The following is an 18,304-nucleotide window of genomic DNA, read 5'->3' on the forward strand; positions in this document are numbered from 1 at the left end:
TTGCATAATTGGTGGAAGTCGGCCCTGCCTCAAAAGAAGATGCGTTCGAAAAAGATTCGTCCTGGATGTATAGGCTAACATAGCCTGTGCTCATTAAACGAACCTAAAACTAAATTACGTAAACACGAAATAAAACATTTGAATCAAAATAAGGCTTATGCCCAAACCCAACTATGACACTCTTTCTAGACTTACTCTGTGCTACATCTCTTATTTTTTTTTATAATTTTATGGGGTGGATGTATGGATATAAATTCTAACATAGAGATCGTTTGACAGTTATTGTATGGACCGTTATTTTATATTTGTTGTAACTTAGTTACATGATGCATAGTAAGCTTTATCAGATGAATCAATATCGGGAGAGACAACAAAGAATTAAAGTTAATAGAATCATAAAAACTGAAAGTATTTCATGAGGCTAAAATTAGTACGAACACAAAACTAAGCGTAAAACAAACATACTAAATATCAATCGTCACTTTTATAACGTATTCAAGCTAGTTTTCTGTGAACCGTTCAGCTGAGGATTTTGAGCGGGAAGAGATGTCTTAACACTATTTTGATTCAATCCGTTTTCAACAATCGGAATGGTTGCGTCGAAGGAAATAATTTGGTTTTCTGGGTCCATAAATCTCACCTGCTTTTTGGGCTTCTTCGGTTTCACTTCGGGTACAATCTGTTCCATATCAGACGCTACTTGTGTAGGGCCATCGTCAAACGATTCGATCACTTCCGGTACGTATTCCGGGTATGGTTCCTCGTAAAAATCATAAACATCTTCAAAGTCCCCCGAGTAGAGATCCGCAAAATTCCCACATAGGGTAGCGTTTTCATCAATCAGGTCGGTAGGATCAACGGTCGGGGTTCTATTGAGAATGTGCTGCAAAAACTCGTTATCGTCTTGCAGCGATTGCATGTAAAATCGTTGAAAGTTGAATCCCTTTGAAAGGTACTCGGCGATATCCAACAACGTTGGATACGTTCCATTCTCTAGTTCGTCGAATCTATTCAAAAATGATAAAATTGTTAGTAATACATAGCAGTAAGTTACTCGTTACAACATATAACTTACCGTGGAAAAAGTTCCGAAAATGATTTCGTACGCTCGCGGAAATTTTCTGTCTGAAAGAGATTTTGATTAGAAGCTTTCCAGTACATATAATAAATGCAACGCTGTAATGAATAAATTTCCATCAGTTTATGTGAATTACTCTAATATGAAAGAGGCCAAATTGCTAAAGTGCGTCATCTGTAAAAAGTATGTATTTTCATCCATTGAAAATCCTTATAATAGCAAATATTGGTAAAATTTTTGTGCATAAAACATTCAAGGTAATAATCGATTATTGCCATAACTACAGTCGACTCTCCATAACTCGATATTCAAGGGACCATCGACTTATAGAATTATCGAGTTATAGATCGAGTTATAGATCATACCGATACCAAAAATTCTAAAATCAAAGGTTCAAATTTCTATATTTCCAATACTTCTATGACAACTTCTGTAAGCAAACAATACTATTTTGTTGATAGCATTTTGAAAAAATATCTTTGGAAACTTATTTCAAAATGCTCAATAAATCCTTTTTATTTACTGAAAAAATATTTTATTATTTTTAGGTTTTCAACTTTTATTACATCTTGCAGTGGCATCTGGCAGTGAAAAACCAAACCAGAAATGGTCCATGTTTCCCTGTATAAAAAAGCGTTTTTAGATGGATATCGAGTTATGGAGGGAAATTTTCCGCCCACGTGACATCGATTAGTGGAGACATCGAGTTATAGAAATACCGACTTATGGGGAGCATGATGTATGGGAATTTGATGGGACCGCAAAATCCATCGAGTTATAGAACTGTAAGTTTTTCAATTGTTTGTTCAAAACGACAAACTTTTCACTTGAAAAGCAGGGAAATTTCAGCATACCGCTTATATTTGGTGGGAGTCAAGCTAAAAAATATACACGACCTCATTTATTTCAATTCTAATTCTTTAGAATTCGAAGAATCTCAACTACACGATTTCCATTACCCACTTGCCCACGGTACCTATCTTATAATAGCACTCATAAACAATCATGTGATAGATGAATGTCTTTTGATTATCGTAGGTACAACACCATCATCGAAATTTCAAAAGCAGTTTTCCTGTTCAAAACCATCAATATTCGACGAAAATGTGTTCACTGTGTTTCGGTTGGAGAATAGAGTACAGTGAACACATTCTTCTGTAAATTTTCTTGGTTTTGAACGAAAAAAGTGCCCCCTTAAGGCCGCACGGGACGGTATTATAATCATCCCATCCCTTTGAAGAAGCAAATCTCAAGTACCACTCAATATATCGATGCGAAAAATGTATCACTACACTATAATTCTATATATGTAGTGAACAACCCAATACATTTTCAGCTTAATTGGTTAATTAAAACTCGAGATTTGCTTCTGCAAAGTTTTGATGATAACTGTTTGAATGAGACAAAAGATAGGGAAAATAACATGGTCTCCCGTGTCACCTTAACATCGCCAGAAGTTTTTTCAAACAACTGGATTCATATTTTGCAACAGCATGCTCCGTTAAGTGTGTCTTACTCCAGAGTTTCAGATAATTCGGCCGATAAAAACTTCTGATGCCGGTGATAAAGGAGATACCTAATAAAGTAATGCTATCAAAAAATTAAAATTCAATAATTTTGTGATCATTTTATACCTACTTTTTTTACATAAGTTGCGTTTGTCCCGGGATCCCAGGATCCCGGGATTTCTAAAATGAAAATCCCGATCTCGGGATTTTTAGGTCCGGGAACCAATACCTTCTAGTTTAGATTCATTAAATGGGTTTATTTTTTTAGCTTGAGGCGTATGAAAAAAAAACTTCTTTCATTTATCCTTGTAAAATCTTGTGATAAAATTGCTCTGAAAGAACTCCAGAAACAAAAAAGCGTTTTTTAAAGGAATCTATAAACGACTTCTTCAGTATTTTTTTTTTCTAAGGCGCAGGTCAATTTATTTTGCAAAGGAATATTTGGATGAATTCTAGAAAACATCATTTAGTTATTCAAGGCAGAATTCCAAAACAACTACAAAATGTATTTTTCTAGGAATTACTAACTCTTTCTTTCCAACGACTTTGATCGACTATTCTGAACTACGCCTACTTGTCCCATGTACAGTATTGGACAAAACATTTGCAACTTTTTCGATTTTCCACACAAAATTACCATCTTTGGTATGGCTGAATCTCAGTTATTTATGGACCGATTAGAATGAAATTTTCACAGAACATCAGATATAACTTGAATATTAACATATGTTTTTGAACAATTTTTTCAATCACGAGTTTATAAGTAATAACGGTTTGACTAAAGTGTAATTTTCGACGAAAAAATCAAAACTATTTTTCTTAAAACCTGATAGCCCTATACAACAACTGTCTTCAGAAAACTTGTTCATCTCGTTAAAATCTATAACTTTGCTGAAGATATCACGAAGCTATTCCTTCAGTATGTTCAGTTATGTCATTTATTAAAAATCGTCAAAAAATTCACTTTAGTCAAACCGTTACTGCTTTTGAACTTGTGATTGGAAAAATCATTCAAAAATATATGTTAAAATTCAAGTTATGTCTGATGTTCTGCCAAAATTTCATTCAAATCGGTCCATAAATAACTGAGATATAGCTTACCAAAGTTGATCATTTTGTATTGATAATCGAAAAAGTTGCAAATGTGTTGCTCAACACAGTATATCTAAAATTGAAGGTTTTTTTTTGTTTTTTTGAATCATTTTTGTCTTCCTTGATATGGCCTTGGGAATAATGTGCAATAATGCAAAAACTTTTGAAATCGGTGGTTGCGAATACCATGAAAATTCAGTTTTTCAGATAAAATCCAATATGGCAGCCAAATTCAACATGGCCGCCAAATATTTTGATTTTTGCGAATGAAGCTCCTGTTTTCTCTTTTTAAAACCATGGTATTGTAAAGGGGTTATTGAGAAAAATGTTTGAGTTATGGCAGTTTGAGTGAGTCAAGCATTGTCGAGGGATCCTCAAAACCTGATTTAATTATAACTATCATCGTGGAAATACCTACTTATTAAGATCTGTGTTCAGAATTTTTATAGAGGACAATGGGCGACCTCTAGCGATTTTTCTTTTCAAAAATAAGTTTTCCCATAGTAAATCCCATACAAACTTTGAACGGCTAGCGCGTAAATGAACCATGAACTGGCGCGTTGATGAAGGTTATACTCATAGTGATCATCAATCGATTCGCTATAGTATAATACCAGGCGGGCGGAAGGCAGCGCGATGCAACTCGACCCAAGCCTGAGATTGGAAAACAGCACGCTTTGACGGCGAAGTATTCACTGAAGCCCTGAGGCGCGAACGGAACTCTCTGGACCTAAACGGCGAAGAGATAGTTGCTGTGATATCACGAACTTGTGATGCTTCCATGCCGAGAAAGGCCCCTCCTAGAGAGAACAGGCCGCCAGTGTACTGTTGGTGCGAATCAATTGCAAATTTTCGAACAATGTGCCTTCGGGATTGGAAAGAATGCAACGCGCACGCACAGAAGCACAAATAGAAGAACGCGGTGCAGTATTCAGAGAGGCAGCGTTAGCTCTCAAAAAGGAAATCAAGAGTCGAAAACGGGCATGCTTTGATAGTCTATGCCAGAGTGCCAAATCGAGTCCGTGGGGTGACGCCTACAGAGTGGTAATGGCTGAGATAAAAGGCACGATAGCGTCCCAAGAGAAGTCGCCGTCCCGCGTTGCTGCGTTATATGCGGCACATGAAGGAGAAGACCATCGTCACGGTGACAAACGAAGAGCTGGCAGAGGTCGTGAAATCATTCGCGTCGAACAAGGCACTGTGACCCGATGGTATCCCGAATGTTGCCTTAAAAGCGGCAGTGAATGCGGATCCGGACATTTTCAGTCCCACGATGCAACAGTGCAAGGAATCTTCCCGGATGTATGGAAGCGACAGAAATTTTTGCTACTACCAATGGCGGGGAAACCACCAGGCGACCCGTCGCACACTGTAGCCGTCGCTGAAAAAACGTGATCGAAATTGTTTTGACCTTGAAAACATGATTTTAGTACTATAGTGTCTTCGGGAAAGTTTTTCCATAAAATAATCGCTATTTTATGAAAGTCTCAGTTTGGTGATTAATCCACCTATAAGTGAGAACGAAATTTTATTTTTCGTATTTATGAATTTAAAAAATAAACTTTATTCGGGAAAGTTGTAGGTAATATTAGAAGAAACAACTTTGCTGAAGACACCGTGTGCATATTTTTTGATTTTCATGTACATCTGTGGAGTTTTTTGTGGAACACCCCTAAAAATCACTTTTTTCATCATAACTTGGTTGGATGATTTTGTACAATTTTCAATTGTTCTAGTGTTATTTGTTACTTGCAAAACACATAACTTTCTCCAAAAGAGCATATTTTTATCTCTCATACTTTTCGAGTTATTGAAGGTTTTATATAAAATTTGCACCTTTTTGACACTAAAAATCATTTGGACGCGCACATTTCCGCAGTCTGAAACATGTTCATCCAATGGTTTGAAACTAATACTATGAAATGCAGAGAAAGCCGTTTTTAGCCTGCTTTAGCCTGACGGTCAAACGAAAGTCTGAAAAAAATGTTTACTTACATGCAGATATAATTTACACTTATTCACTACACCCTATATTGGCTTAACTTGAATATCTGGCATCACTGTATCGAATTTTATGCAATAAAGTCAACAATATAATCAATCAACAAAAGGTCGGAATAATCTATTCAGACAAGTTTATCACAGACAAACAGACAACATATCCAACAAACTTTTCGTCGTTCACCTTTCCAACGTTAGCTGTTTATTTTTTGCAGAAAAACACTTATTGCTATTTTTTCTGCAGGAAGTCTCAGTCCTTTCTTGAGAATTTTTCGGAGCTCGCAGCAAAAACTAAAATGTATAATATAACTATGAAACATTTATTTTTTCCTTTAAAATTCATATGCAATCCATAAATCAGTAAATATTAATGTTTAAGATTATCATCATTATTTTTAGCTCCGCTTTCACTGGTTTGTTCGTTATCTTTTTTAACCAAAAGATTTTCCCATCCTGATAAGGAAACATTTTTTTCTCGGGAATGCTCTAATAGATGTAATCACAGGATTTGATGTCGCCAAAAAACAGTGTAATAATTCTTAGTCAGTACAGTAAGTATCAATTCTGGAGATCCTCCCTGCAATTCTTAATATCCTTGTTACATCCTCTTGAGCCTCTTCGGTCAACTGTCCAATAGAGACCAAGAAAGAAATTACCTCATTTCCTCGTATAAAGATTCAGTGTACAAAGCGTTGAGCAAATTTTCCCCATAGCATCGATGTTACTGAATCGATTCACATTTGAACTGTCGAATCTATTTATCGATTTAATCGAATCCTTTGCATCTATATATTTGAATTGAAATTTATGAAGTTTGGGATGGGATCAAATGAATTAGCAGTCGACACCAACATCTTTCAATAAAATCAGTTTTCATATTCGATACAACAAATTCACTAATTAAAAATTTGGTTTCTCTCCCATCAATTCATTAAGAAACATTTATCGATTTCTACAAAATAAATCGAATCAAATACTCGAATTAAGAAAATCAATTCATTCGATTTTAGATTCTCCATATAAACCAAAAAGCAATTAAACAGTTTTGAATTGCATACTTACCAATTTTCTCGCATTAAAACATATTTACACAATTATGAAGAAACAATCCACAATCGTCTTCGTGTACTGCCGTTCTACGCATATTTGGCTCGCAGCTCATAAGGTTTACATAGAAAATGGGACAAGTAGGTGTAGATGAGCAGTGTAAGCAGGTTGTAATTTATTAATGGTCCCTTTTATACATGGGGTTTGATCACCACAAATGAACAAATTCAACTAAATGTTATCATAGAAAAATGTATGAACAAATTTTGTTACATGATCTTTAATATGATCATCTTAAGATTTCAGTAATTCCGCTGTTTTATTTTGTATGATGCTTGATAAATAACCTTCGCCAATCGTATCATCCAATCAAGCGGTTCTGGTGATGGCAAATCACATGACACGATAACTACTACTAATATTCTAAAATATTTCAACAAATTGTATATTTTTTCATTCTCCACAAAATTATCAACTATTTATTGTAAAATGCATACATGTTATAATTGTGAATAAAACTAAAATATAGGGATTTCTTATGAACAAACGAAAACTATAACATTTTTTATTGGTTTAGTGGGAAAAAAATTTCATTATCGGTATTTTACTAGTACTACCGATGAATCTATGACAAAAGGTCGAAAGGACAAAAAGGTCGAAGAACAAAAAAGAAGGGACAAAAGGTCGAAAATCTTTTTTCAAAGAAGGAAAAATTTCTCACCAAGCAAATCATATTCGACCTTTTGTCCCTTCGACTTTTTGTCTTTCGACCTTTTGTCCCTTTCGACGTTTTTGTCTTTCGACCTTTTGTCCATGAACCCTACCCGATTCTGATCGATGTAGTACCGTTGAATCGGTATTCAGCAAAAGTAGTCGGAGCCGGAATCCCTAATTGACCACCTACTTCATAAATGAAACTAACGTTAGAAAAGTGAACGATGAAAAGAGTGTATGATATTTAGTCTGTTTGTCTGTGGTAAACCTGTCTGAACAGATTATTCCGATCTGTTGTTGATTGATGTCATTGTTGATTTGATTGCATAAAATTCGATATAGTGATGCCAGATATTCAAGTTAAGCCAACATAGGGGGTAGTGAATAGTGTAAATTAATATCTGCATGTAAGTATACATTTTTTCAGACTTTCGTTTTGACCGTCAGGCTAAAGCAGGCTAAAAACGGCTTTCTCTGGCATTTCATAGTATTAGTTTCAACCATTGAATTAACGTGTTTCAGACTGCGGAAATGTGCGCGTCCAAATGATTTTTAGTGTCGAAAAGGTGCAAAATTTTATATAAAACCTTCAATAACTCGAAAAGTATGAGAGATAAAAATATGCTCTTTTTGGAGAAAGTTATGTGTTTTTTGCAAGTAACAAATAACACTTAGAACAATTGAAATTGCTACAAAATCATCCAACCAAGTTATGATGAAAAAAGTGATTTTTAGGGGTGTTCCAGTCGGAGCCGGAATCCCTAATTGACCACCTACTTCATAAATGAAACTAACGTTAGAAAAGTGACGATGAAAAGAGTGTATGATAATTTAGTCTGTTTGTCTGTTGGTAAACCTGTCTGAACAGATTATTCCGATCTGTTGTTGATTGATGTCATTGTTGATTTTGATTGCATAAAATTCGATATAGTGATGCCAGATATTCAAGTTAAGCCAAACATAGGGGGTTAGTGAATAAGTGTAAATTATATCTGCATGTAAGTATACATTTTTTCAGACTTTCGTTTGACCGTCAGGGCTAAAGCAGGCTAAAAACGGCTTTCTCTGCATTTCATAGTATTAGTTTCAAACCATTGAATTAACATGTTTCAGACTGCGGAAATGTGCGCCGTCCAAATGATTTTTAGTGTCGAAAAGGTGCAAAATTTTATATAAAACCTTCAATAACTCGAAAGTATGAGAGATAAAATATGCTCTTTTGGGGAAAGTTATGTGTTTTTGCAAGTAACAAATAACACTAGAACAATTGAAAATTGTACAAAATCATCCAACCAAGTTTATGATGAAAAAAGTGATTTTTAGGGTTGTTCCACAAAAAACTCCACAAATGTACATGAAAATCAAAAAAATATGCATACGGTGTCTTCAGCCAAAGTTGTTTCTTCTAATATTACCTACAACTTTCCCGAATAAAGTTTATTTTTAAATTCATAAATACGAAAAATAAAATTTCGTTCTCACTTATAGGTGGATTAATCACCAAAACTGACACTTTCATAAAATAGCGATTATTTATGGAAAAACTTTCCCGAAGACACTATAGTACTAAAATCATGTTTTCAAGGTCAAAACAATTTCGATCACGTTTTTCCAGCGACGGCTACAGTGTGCGTCGGCGTAATAGACCTATGATTCTTCTTCTTGTACGCTATCTACACGCAAAAAAAATTGTGCGGTAAAAACTACCATTTTAGGAAGGGGTATAACTTAAGCGGCTCGCACCGGGCCAAATTTCAGCAGACCAGGAATGCGCTTGATTTTTACCATGTCTGTAATTGGAATCCGATTGTTGTAAATTATTTCTGTCAAAATGTACCAGTAATGCGGTGGGGTGTACCGTAAACATAGTAAATTGGTCTGAATTTCCATGGTAGTTTTAAGAATGGGCTAGTCAGCTAAAATAGTTATTTTTACCACAGAATTTTTTCCGTGTAGACGGTCGTTCAGACAGCTGAGATGGCAATCGAGCATAAAAAGAGCGGCATCCGTTTCTTGCGCGGTTGTCACTCTGGATGTAAAAAAAAAGACACGGACACCGTCTTCAGCCATTTAGTTGCACAGACTGTAAATTAACACTAGACAACGGACAAGCATGCTCCAGTGGCACAGCCATGAAACATTTTTTGACGAAAAGTTTCGATGGCTGAAGCGGGAATCGAACACACACCCCATCACACGATTGCGCTCACTGCCTGCCGACACTAACCGCTCGGCCACGAAGCCCACAAAGAATGCGTTCAAAAGCGCAAGCTGGGAAGCGATAGCCCACGCGCTTTACCCGCATCAAGGTGTCGGTGTAGTTGTGTCATCTTCTAGAAAACTATTTTAATGGTAGGATTCTACTGTATGATACAGAAGAGGGGCCGAAAAAGCGTTCGAATTACTACGGGAGTACCTGAAGGTTCAATCCTGGACCCGCTGGTTATGGAATGCGATGTACGATGACGTACTGAGGCTGCCCCTTCCGACGGGTGTTAAGGTTGTTGGCTTCGTCGACCCTAGTGGGTCTATGGGCGAATCGTTGGAGGAAGTAGAGTTGACAGCCAAGCGCACTCTATTTCCATAAGTTGAGGAATGAATGTAGTCTAGGAAACTAGGACTGGCCCGTCACAAGACTGCATGTGGTGGTGGTCAACACCCGCAAGTCCGAGCAACGGGCGCTTATCTCGGTAGCTGATTGCATCATAGAGTCCAAGCGATCCCTTAGGCATCTTGGGGTAATGATCGATGACAAGCTCAGCTTCGCTAGCCACGTTGAATATGCTTGTAAAAAGGCAATCTACGGCTATAGCACGTGTAAAGAGGCAACGTTTCAGAAGTTGGCAGTAGGAATGGGATAATTCCACTAAGGGTAGATGGACCCATCGGCTAATACCAAATGTGTCAGATTGGTATGAAAGAAACCATGGGGAAGTGAACTTCCTCCTGACGCAGTTTCTGTCAGAACATGGTCGCTATAGGACAGTACCTGCATAGGTTCGGGCACTCAGAATCTCCTGCGTGCCCCAATTGTGCTTGTTGTGGAGGAAACAACGGAGCATGTCGTGTTCGATTGCCCCCGTTTCATTGTTGTGGAGGTTCGCATGCTCGCTACATTCGAAGGGGACACGTCCCCCAACAATATAACAGAGAGAATGTGTTGCGGACGCCGAGTGCTGGAATGCAGTAACTACGGCTGTCACTCACATTATGTTCGAATTGCAGCGCCTATGGCGCGCCGACCAAGAGTTGGCTGCAGAGTATTAGCCCTGCCGAGGCTGATCTCTTGTAACATTGTTTAAGTCGGCTAGGAGAAGCAGTTTGCCTAGGCTACTTCTGCAACACGTGTTACACGCCCCCTCCCCGAAGAAATACCGTAAGGTGGTTGTGGGGATATAAGGGTCTGAGGCAAGGGTTGCACTGTTTGTACTGTACACCACTTGAGCAAATCAAAAAGATTTGCTCAAGTATACTACAAATTTTCTACACCAAATGTTCTATCCATGTTTCAGCAATATAATTTGCTGAAAACCATTTCAGCAATGCTTAGTTTTGCTGATATACAGCACTTTTTGATTTGTTTTGCTGGAAATTCAGCAATATCACTTGCTGCATAATAGGGTCCTAAAAGCCCTGTCCCAATTTTAGTGCCAAACGCTTAAGTTTAGGTCAAAAACCACATGTTTACTCAATTTTTCTAATGTTTTCCGTTGGTTTAAGCCCAAAAAACCATTTTTTTAGATTTTGTCACATCCTTTGGCTTAAACTCAAATTTTGGGTGTATTTTGTTTTCCGTGTCCCTTACGAAATGTCAGATAGGAACAACCCCAGTGGTCGAACTAAAACCCCTGTGGTGTTTTTGTCGACTAAGCGAACGTCAAACATGATCTCAAGTGTCAAGGTACATTTATGGATCCAATTTTTAAATTAAAGTTTCAATATGATATAGCCATTATTTGAGCGGGAAAAATTGCTAAAGTAGTTAGAGTAACATACTTTTTCGTGTTATTAAATAAAATAAGATTTCATTAAAAATTTTAGGACCCAATTGTCAACGTTTTCAAATTTGCTGATTTTCAGTAATTTATTTGACAGATTTAAAAAATTGCCGTAAATTAGTAAACAAAATTGCTGGACTTACATCAGTAATCATGTTTTTACTGTAAACCAGAAATCTGTTCGATCTGTCAAACGAAAAACTTCGCAAACAAATCAGATTTTTTCACGCGTGAAATCTGACTGTCTTGAGCTGTCGATGAAGTCAATATTTAAATATTCGTGATTTTTCAAATTTTTTGTGTTTTCCGATGGATAATCCAACTCTGAGTAATATCCAGTAAGTACAAAACATGTAATTATTGCTTAATTTCAATTTGTGATTGTATTACAGGATGGCGACAAAATTGGAAAGGCGAAAGATGATATGGCTCTAACATCTTCCTCAGAAGCGCACAGCATGAGTTTTCTTTTGTTTGTTTTATAAGTGGTAGATTATTTTGTTGAAATAAAAGTGTATTAAATATGTAAAAACCTATTGCCTTATAATTTATGAGGGTCATAAAAATCAACTATTTTTACAAACGGGTATAATTTTCAATTGCTGGAAAGCAGCACAAATTTGCAGATTCTCAATTACTGATCATCCAGCAAAATGAAAAACAATTTGCTGGATGGTCAGAAAAACAGCTGTCATTTTTATGCGAATTCGCTTTGCTGAAACATCCAGCAAATTTCATTTTGCAGGATCGATTGCTGAATTTACAGTACAAAAAAAAACAGCAAAAGTTTGCTGGTTTACAGCAATAAAATTTTGGTGTGTACAGTGCATGGGCTGCAAGCATTGCAGAATTCGCTCACATTTGAGTATGAAGCACGATCAAAGCAAGCAAAGAAAAACATTCCATCTGTTGCGGTCCACGATCGTCATTGTATCGCAAGGTGTAACAAGTCTGATAAATGGAAGCAGCGAGCGAGAGCCCCAAAGAGAGAGCGATGATAAAATCCATTTTTCTCCTTGTTTACCGTTGGGGATAGGTGTTTTTCTTTACTGGCACGATAAACAATCCACGAACTTCCAATAGCAAAAGTGTCCCCCAGGCTTGGAGCATGTTTAGAGGGGTTTTATCATGCACTACTATCCCCAATCTGATCAAAGTTGTAGCAGTACCTATACGATAAACAGTCTCAAAATGTGCAGCAAGTTATGATAGTTAAAGCAGGTCCGTCGCACTCGGGCTCAGATTGGGTACCACTTCTAGTACTGCATTTGGTCCCTCGGTAGTGCAAAAGGTACCCAAGTTTGACTGATCGCTGTACACTTTGAACGGCATTCTAGATTACCTTATGAGCCATAAAAATTTGGGCAACTGCAAGGGACATCGGGTCTTTAATTTGTCTTTGGTTAAAGAGAGCGATACGTGAGAGATTCTCTCAATTCTCTCAGGATTCAATCCCTGATAGGCTGGTTTTGCGGGTAGTCGTTGGTGCCTCATCCCGCACTCCCTGGGTTACCTTCTCTGTTTGCAGATTTCCCCCTCGTAAAAAAAGTTTTCTGTGTTAGATAACACTTTCGTCCTAATTTGGTAAAACAAAATCAAGCATCTATTAACGTTTTGCTAACAACATATTACAGTTCAGAATTTTCACAAGTGAGTTCATTTTACCTGATTGTAAGAGAAAAAAACGCTTTTAATTAACTTACCCTGAATAATATATATATGGAGAAATTTTAAGAAGTAATCCAAACAAGTTAGTACTGTAATGTAAGTAGAAACTTATCATCCCATATTGAAAACTCATTCTTCAAACCTTAATGAAGGATATTGCTGAAGAAACAAATCCCTTTTGAGCTAATTTTATTTGGAATTTTTGTACATGTTTGCAGGGCTATAATTCCATATTAAGCTAAATAATAGCAAACAAACTCATGAATGTCTCTTCTGCTATCCGTCGAATTGAATTTCTCTCTGCAGCAAATTTCTTTATGATGGCTTGAAGAATGAGTTTATACTATGGGATGATAAGTTTGTACTTACATTACAGTACTAGCGTGTTCGGAACATATCTTAAAATATCTCCATAGTAATTTCCATATAAACCTACATTGTCTTTGGGCCACCTTTAAATCACCACCTAGAAAGCTGAAAATTTCACAGAACACTATTTTTGTGGTAATGATGGTAAGGAACATATGGAGATTGGATTCTCAAACATTTTTAAATTTTGATCCGCCCTACTGAATATATAACGGATTTATCGTGGCAATAGAGAATGCAACGATTGTGGTCTAAAATTATTATTATTTTATTCGACATTTGTTCCAATGTTTCAACATTGGATATTCTATGTAACTCATTAGTACTATAGGAGAAGGCTGGGCAGCATGGTCATACGGGGCATTACGGGTCACCCTTCATTTGAGCTTAAAAACCGATTTGTATTCCGATAACCTTAGGACTGCATAAAGTATGCGTCAACTAGCCACCACCGTGAAAACCGTGCAAAAATCTTATTTTTATGCTTCATATATTCATAAAAAATCTGAAATGTTTATGCTACTACGAAAATCTTATAAAATTTGTGATGTAAAAATAAGATTTGCATAAAGTTTTGTCTTTTTTTCACAGCAGTTCATTCTTCCACTATCTGTAGGCATGATGTGCACGAAATTGTATAGATTCTAAAACAAATTTTCAATAAAAACAGAACTTATATCGAACATGTAAGAACGAAGCAATATGGTCATAGTCAGTCAAAGCTATCTTATCACGAAAATATACAACCAATACATGCCATTTTTGCAGTTTGATTGCAATATTATATAACCGCACGTGAGTTTGATTAAAACTATAATTTTGAACTTGTTAAACTTATTAAAACTTATTTGTTTGAAAAATAAAGCTCTTAGAACCCTAAAAAACATAAAATTTCATGATTCAAATCAGACTTCAACCCAGTTTTTGTACAAAACCTTCTCATGACAATATGCTTTTTCTACATTATTTCTTGGAAACGATTTTCTAATTAAAATAATAAGGTTTAGTATGGTGGCTCATATTGCCTCGTAGGGACGACCATTTCGTCCCGTACAAAGTAAAATCACACGCAAAATAATGTTTTTCAAAAATGCTCACAAGAAAATTCTAAGTAACCTTTTTTACAAAATACTACTGTGGTATGAAGGGAAATATTTTGAACTACAAATTAACTTATGGAACGATTAAATTGTGTTGTGTTTCTATGCTTTTCAAGACATTTTGCTTAGGTGGACCATACTTCCCCTATTGACCCTATCAGGGAGGGAGCTTCAGAATCATTTTCAAAATTTTACCTTGAATCCACTGCAGAACTTTCGTCCTAGTATTACAACGGCTAGTCCATATTGGTACAGCATACAACATAGCTGGCCTGAAAATTTGTTTGAAGATCAAAAGCTTCTTTTTAAGACAAAGTTTCGATTTTGTCTACCGGTAGCATAATTATTTGACGGTTTTTGTTTTACTATATTTTTGCACCATTTTTTCACAAGCTTGAGCTTGAGCTTAAGCTTGATTGGCCGCCCGTGGATGCTACTCCAGTATCGCCAAATCAGCTGCATTTACATAAGGAACCAACCGAATGACTTGGGACTAACAGACACCCTCAGTGTATAAGTGCTGTGTAGTAGATATAGGTTCCGTGCAACATATTTAAACAGATAGTTTTGACTTGTAAATGTTTAGCGTGTCTAGCGTTGAATCGGATCATGCTATAAAAACGAAAAACGATGATGATGCATGCCACGTGACACGATCATGATAGTATTCCTCGGCACAGATCGTCTGATTGCGTTTTCGGGATTGAAATCCTATTCGGATTGAGACGAATGGCATGGTTAGCAGAGAGCGAATGTCCGACACGAGACCATAACGGCGTACGGGTTGCTATGAAGGGCGCCCTGAGATACGCACACTATAGTAAACACGAAGTGATGTGCGAGCGCTTTTATCGGTATCTGGTATCTAAGGTTCGAAGCCGCTGCCGTGATTCGAAAAAATCAGTCTGATTGATAATGTTTAGCGCGATAGATCTCGAACTTCTGGAAAGGAGAAGTTTTTGGTCGCGAACATTCCAGCGGATTATTATCAAAGCTGAAAAAAATTCTAAAAAATAAGCGTCACGACATGCTTGGTATACTTCTGTTTTTAGCTATGGAACCCATTGCTTGAGTCTCACGAATTGACGTTTTGAGCGGGCCGTAATTCAACGTGTTGCCATGGTTCACATTAAAAACACAAGGCAACCGCTCAAACGTCAAAATAAGTGAACGCGTGCAATTAGATCCGATAATGGCGCCGTTCACGTCAGAATGCAGACCAATGTGGGGTAGGGGGAGGAAATGATGTTGCACTATACTAGCCCACTGTAGACCGTGGAGTCCGACTGCATCTACGCCAGTTTCATGCGGGAGTGTATGGATTGGGGAAAGGCAGGCCTATAATTTGTGAATGAACCCGCTTTTTGTTGCATGATAGAAATTCAGGGCTACCAAACATGGACCGATGCACGAGTTCACTAATTTGACGTTTGAGCGGTGCCGAATTCACTGGTTTCCATGGTCACAAAAATACACGGCACCGCTAAAAACGTCAAATAGTGAACCCGTGCATAGTCCATTGATAAATCGAGCTTTATGTCAAAAAAATGACGTTTGCCTTCGTTTTAAGTGAGCTATAGCCCACCTAACGGGTGCTCAATTTACCAACCTAAAGATAGTGCAACGAACGAAATTCCGACTGTAACTCCGTTTCATAGTTGAAATGCAACTTAAATTTAATAAACTAAATACAAAATTGGATAATTTGAAAACTATATAATAGTTATTCAACCCAGATTTACGCTACAGACGCGGCTGTTTTCGGTAAATTCCCAGAGGGGCAGCAAACGACTAAGAGAAATTCACTGTTTTTTTAGTTGCTCGTCGTGCGGAAACCAAAATGATAAAGTTTTTGAGTTCATGCTGTTGTCGTATGTGTTGTTGCAATTCGCTACTAAACACTTCATTGTTATTACACGGAGCCGCAAATCAACCCAACTTTGACTTCTTTTGACGCAATTCGCTCTTCCGTGGGATAACCCAAATTTGGGTTAACGTGATAAATACCTATCATTAGGTTGTTTCCATTTGACAGCGGCAAAACAAACAACTCAGTGCAAAAAAAAATCTACCCAGCGTCAGCTTTCGAAGTCTCCGGGATGGGTTTAAAACAACTTAACGTTAGGTAAACTCGAAAGAATCCAAATTTGGCTTATTCCATTGAACTTCAACACTGGGTCGGTGCGTCTCTCTCTGTTTTTGACAACATTGCTGTTGCGAGAGAGGCAAAACAACCCAACCGTGGGTTAAAACCAAATGCAGTTTACCCAAATTTGAGTAAAAAGAACTTATTTTTTGGGTAGTCTGATTTCTCCGTGTACTTTATAATTACAAAAACCAGAGCTCAATTTTAATTTTGTTCTTTGCGACTTTGTAAAAAAACATTCGAATTAAAGTGCATTTGAGTGATGTCACGGGAAAGCGCACACAATAAAATAGGTGACCAGAATAATTAAATGATTTGTGATTGGGGAACGTGTTGCCAGTTCTCTTTGCGCAACTCTCCATTCATAGACTCTGGGGAAAGGCATGGGAGAGAGGTTTGCTTTTGTGGTTAGCAGACTGCCTATGTATCAGGCGTAAGGAAAGGCATGCGCGTGGAAGAATGGAAGCGTTAGGGAAACGGTTTCTTGTCTGTCTCTGGTTCTAGCGTTGCTATGAACGAATAGTTTGAGTGTGATAGATTTAGAATGGAAGACAGAAGCAAGTGAGAGATATACAACTACAAAGTAGGAGGAAAAGGACGGGCCTGGGATTAGCGTTAGCGTTAGCGTAGTTACGGGTATACTTCGTAGATTAGATACTAGCAACATTCGTGTTTCTTTTTAATAATCTCATCCTGACTACTTTCAAGAACAAGGCAGGGGAGTATACCTTGTTCAAATCATAAACAAGAATATTAAAAAGCATGAATATCGCTATTCCCGGCCACGCCCATCTTTACCGTAACTTGGGATAGGGGAAGGAAATGTTGATGTAGCACTTACTTAATGAGAGGCCACCGACTCAGCGACACCCTCATAAGTGCTACGGAGTTGGAGGTTGGGGAAGGTATATTGTCAGGATTCACCTAGAAAGCTGGCGATAGACCATAAATATTTGTTGTTTAAGCGTTTTCAAATTAATCTTTTGAATGCCGGCAATTAAAAGAGAAAACAATAGCTTATTTATAGTATAAATAGTATTTCGCGAAATGCTTGTCGATTGTGCAGTAATATTTTTGCTCAATAACCAGTAAAAAGCAAAACCGATCCCTCCAGGGTCATCGGATTGTATAAAATAACGATACGCGTAAAAAAAAATCACGCCTATTGAAAAACTGTACTGTGCCCATTGAAAAACTGTACTGGGTGGTACTGTATTTTTAGATAATCGAAAAACGAAAGAAGCGCGTTCGAACTAAACACCCTAGGATAACACAGTCGGTTTTTCTGCTCAAAATTATACGAAAAGCAGAATCGATCCCTCCAGGGTCATCGAACGGTTAAAAAAGCATCCACAACCGATTGTTAGTTGCGTAACACCCGCCCGGACAGAATGCGCTATCTGAACATAATTATCAAACTCCGAAAATAACATTTTCCGTTCAAGAAACGATCAGAAGTCCACGACGCGGACAAAAACGATCCGGAAGGCTCACAAAAGAAAAAGTATCATACTGGAAACAAACTCACCGGATTGATTCTCTAAATTTATGTGCTGCCTGTCACTTCCGGATGGTTCGGTGAA

At 37.3% G+C, this 18,304-nt stretch overlaps 1 protein-coding gene across 2 annotated transcripts in view; it reads right to left on the reverse strand.

Moving 5' to 3' along the window:
* Window positions 1-268: 268 nt before the first annotated feature.
* LOC5571149 (tudor domain-containing protein 5) overlaps window positions 269-18,304 on the reverse strand; it is a 42,088-nt gene continuing 24,052 nt past the window's right edge. The window contains exons 3-4 of one of the 2 annotated variants that reach the window (XM_021844592.1): window positions 1,076-1,121; window positions 269-1,007 (exon numbers count right to left, since the gene is read on the reverse strand). In XM_021844592.1, coding sequence (XP_021700284.1) covers window positions 994-1,007; window positions 1,076-1,121 — 60 coding nt within the window. In that variant the 3' untranslated portion in view covers window positions 269-993. Of the gene's footprint in view, window positions 1,008-1,075; window positions 1,126-18,304 lie in introns of both variants that reach the window. The other variant, XM_021844591.1, reaches the window with a different exon arrangement.

Source organism: Aedes aegypti, chromosome 2 (assembly GCF_002204515.2).
Source record: "Aedes aegypti strain LVP_AGWG chromosome 2, AaegL5.0 Primary Assembly, whole genome shotgun sequence".
Classification (NCBI taxonomy): Eukaryota; Metazoa; Arthropoda; class Insecta; order Diptera; family Culicidae; genus Aedes; species Aedes aegypti.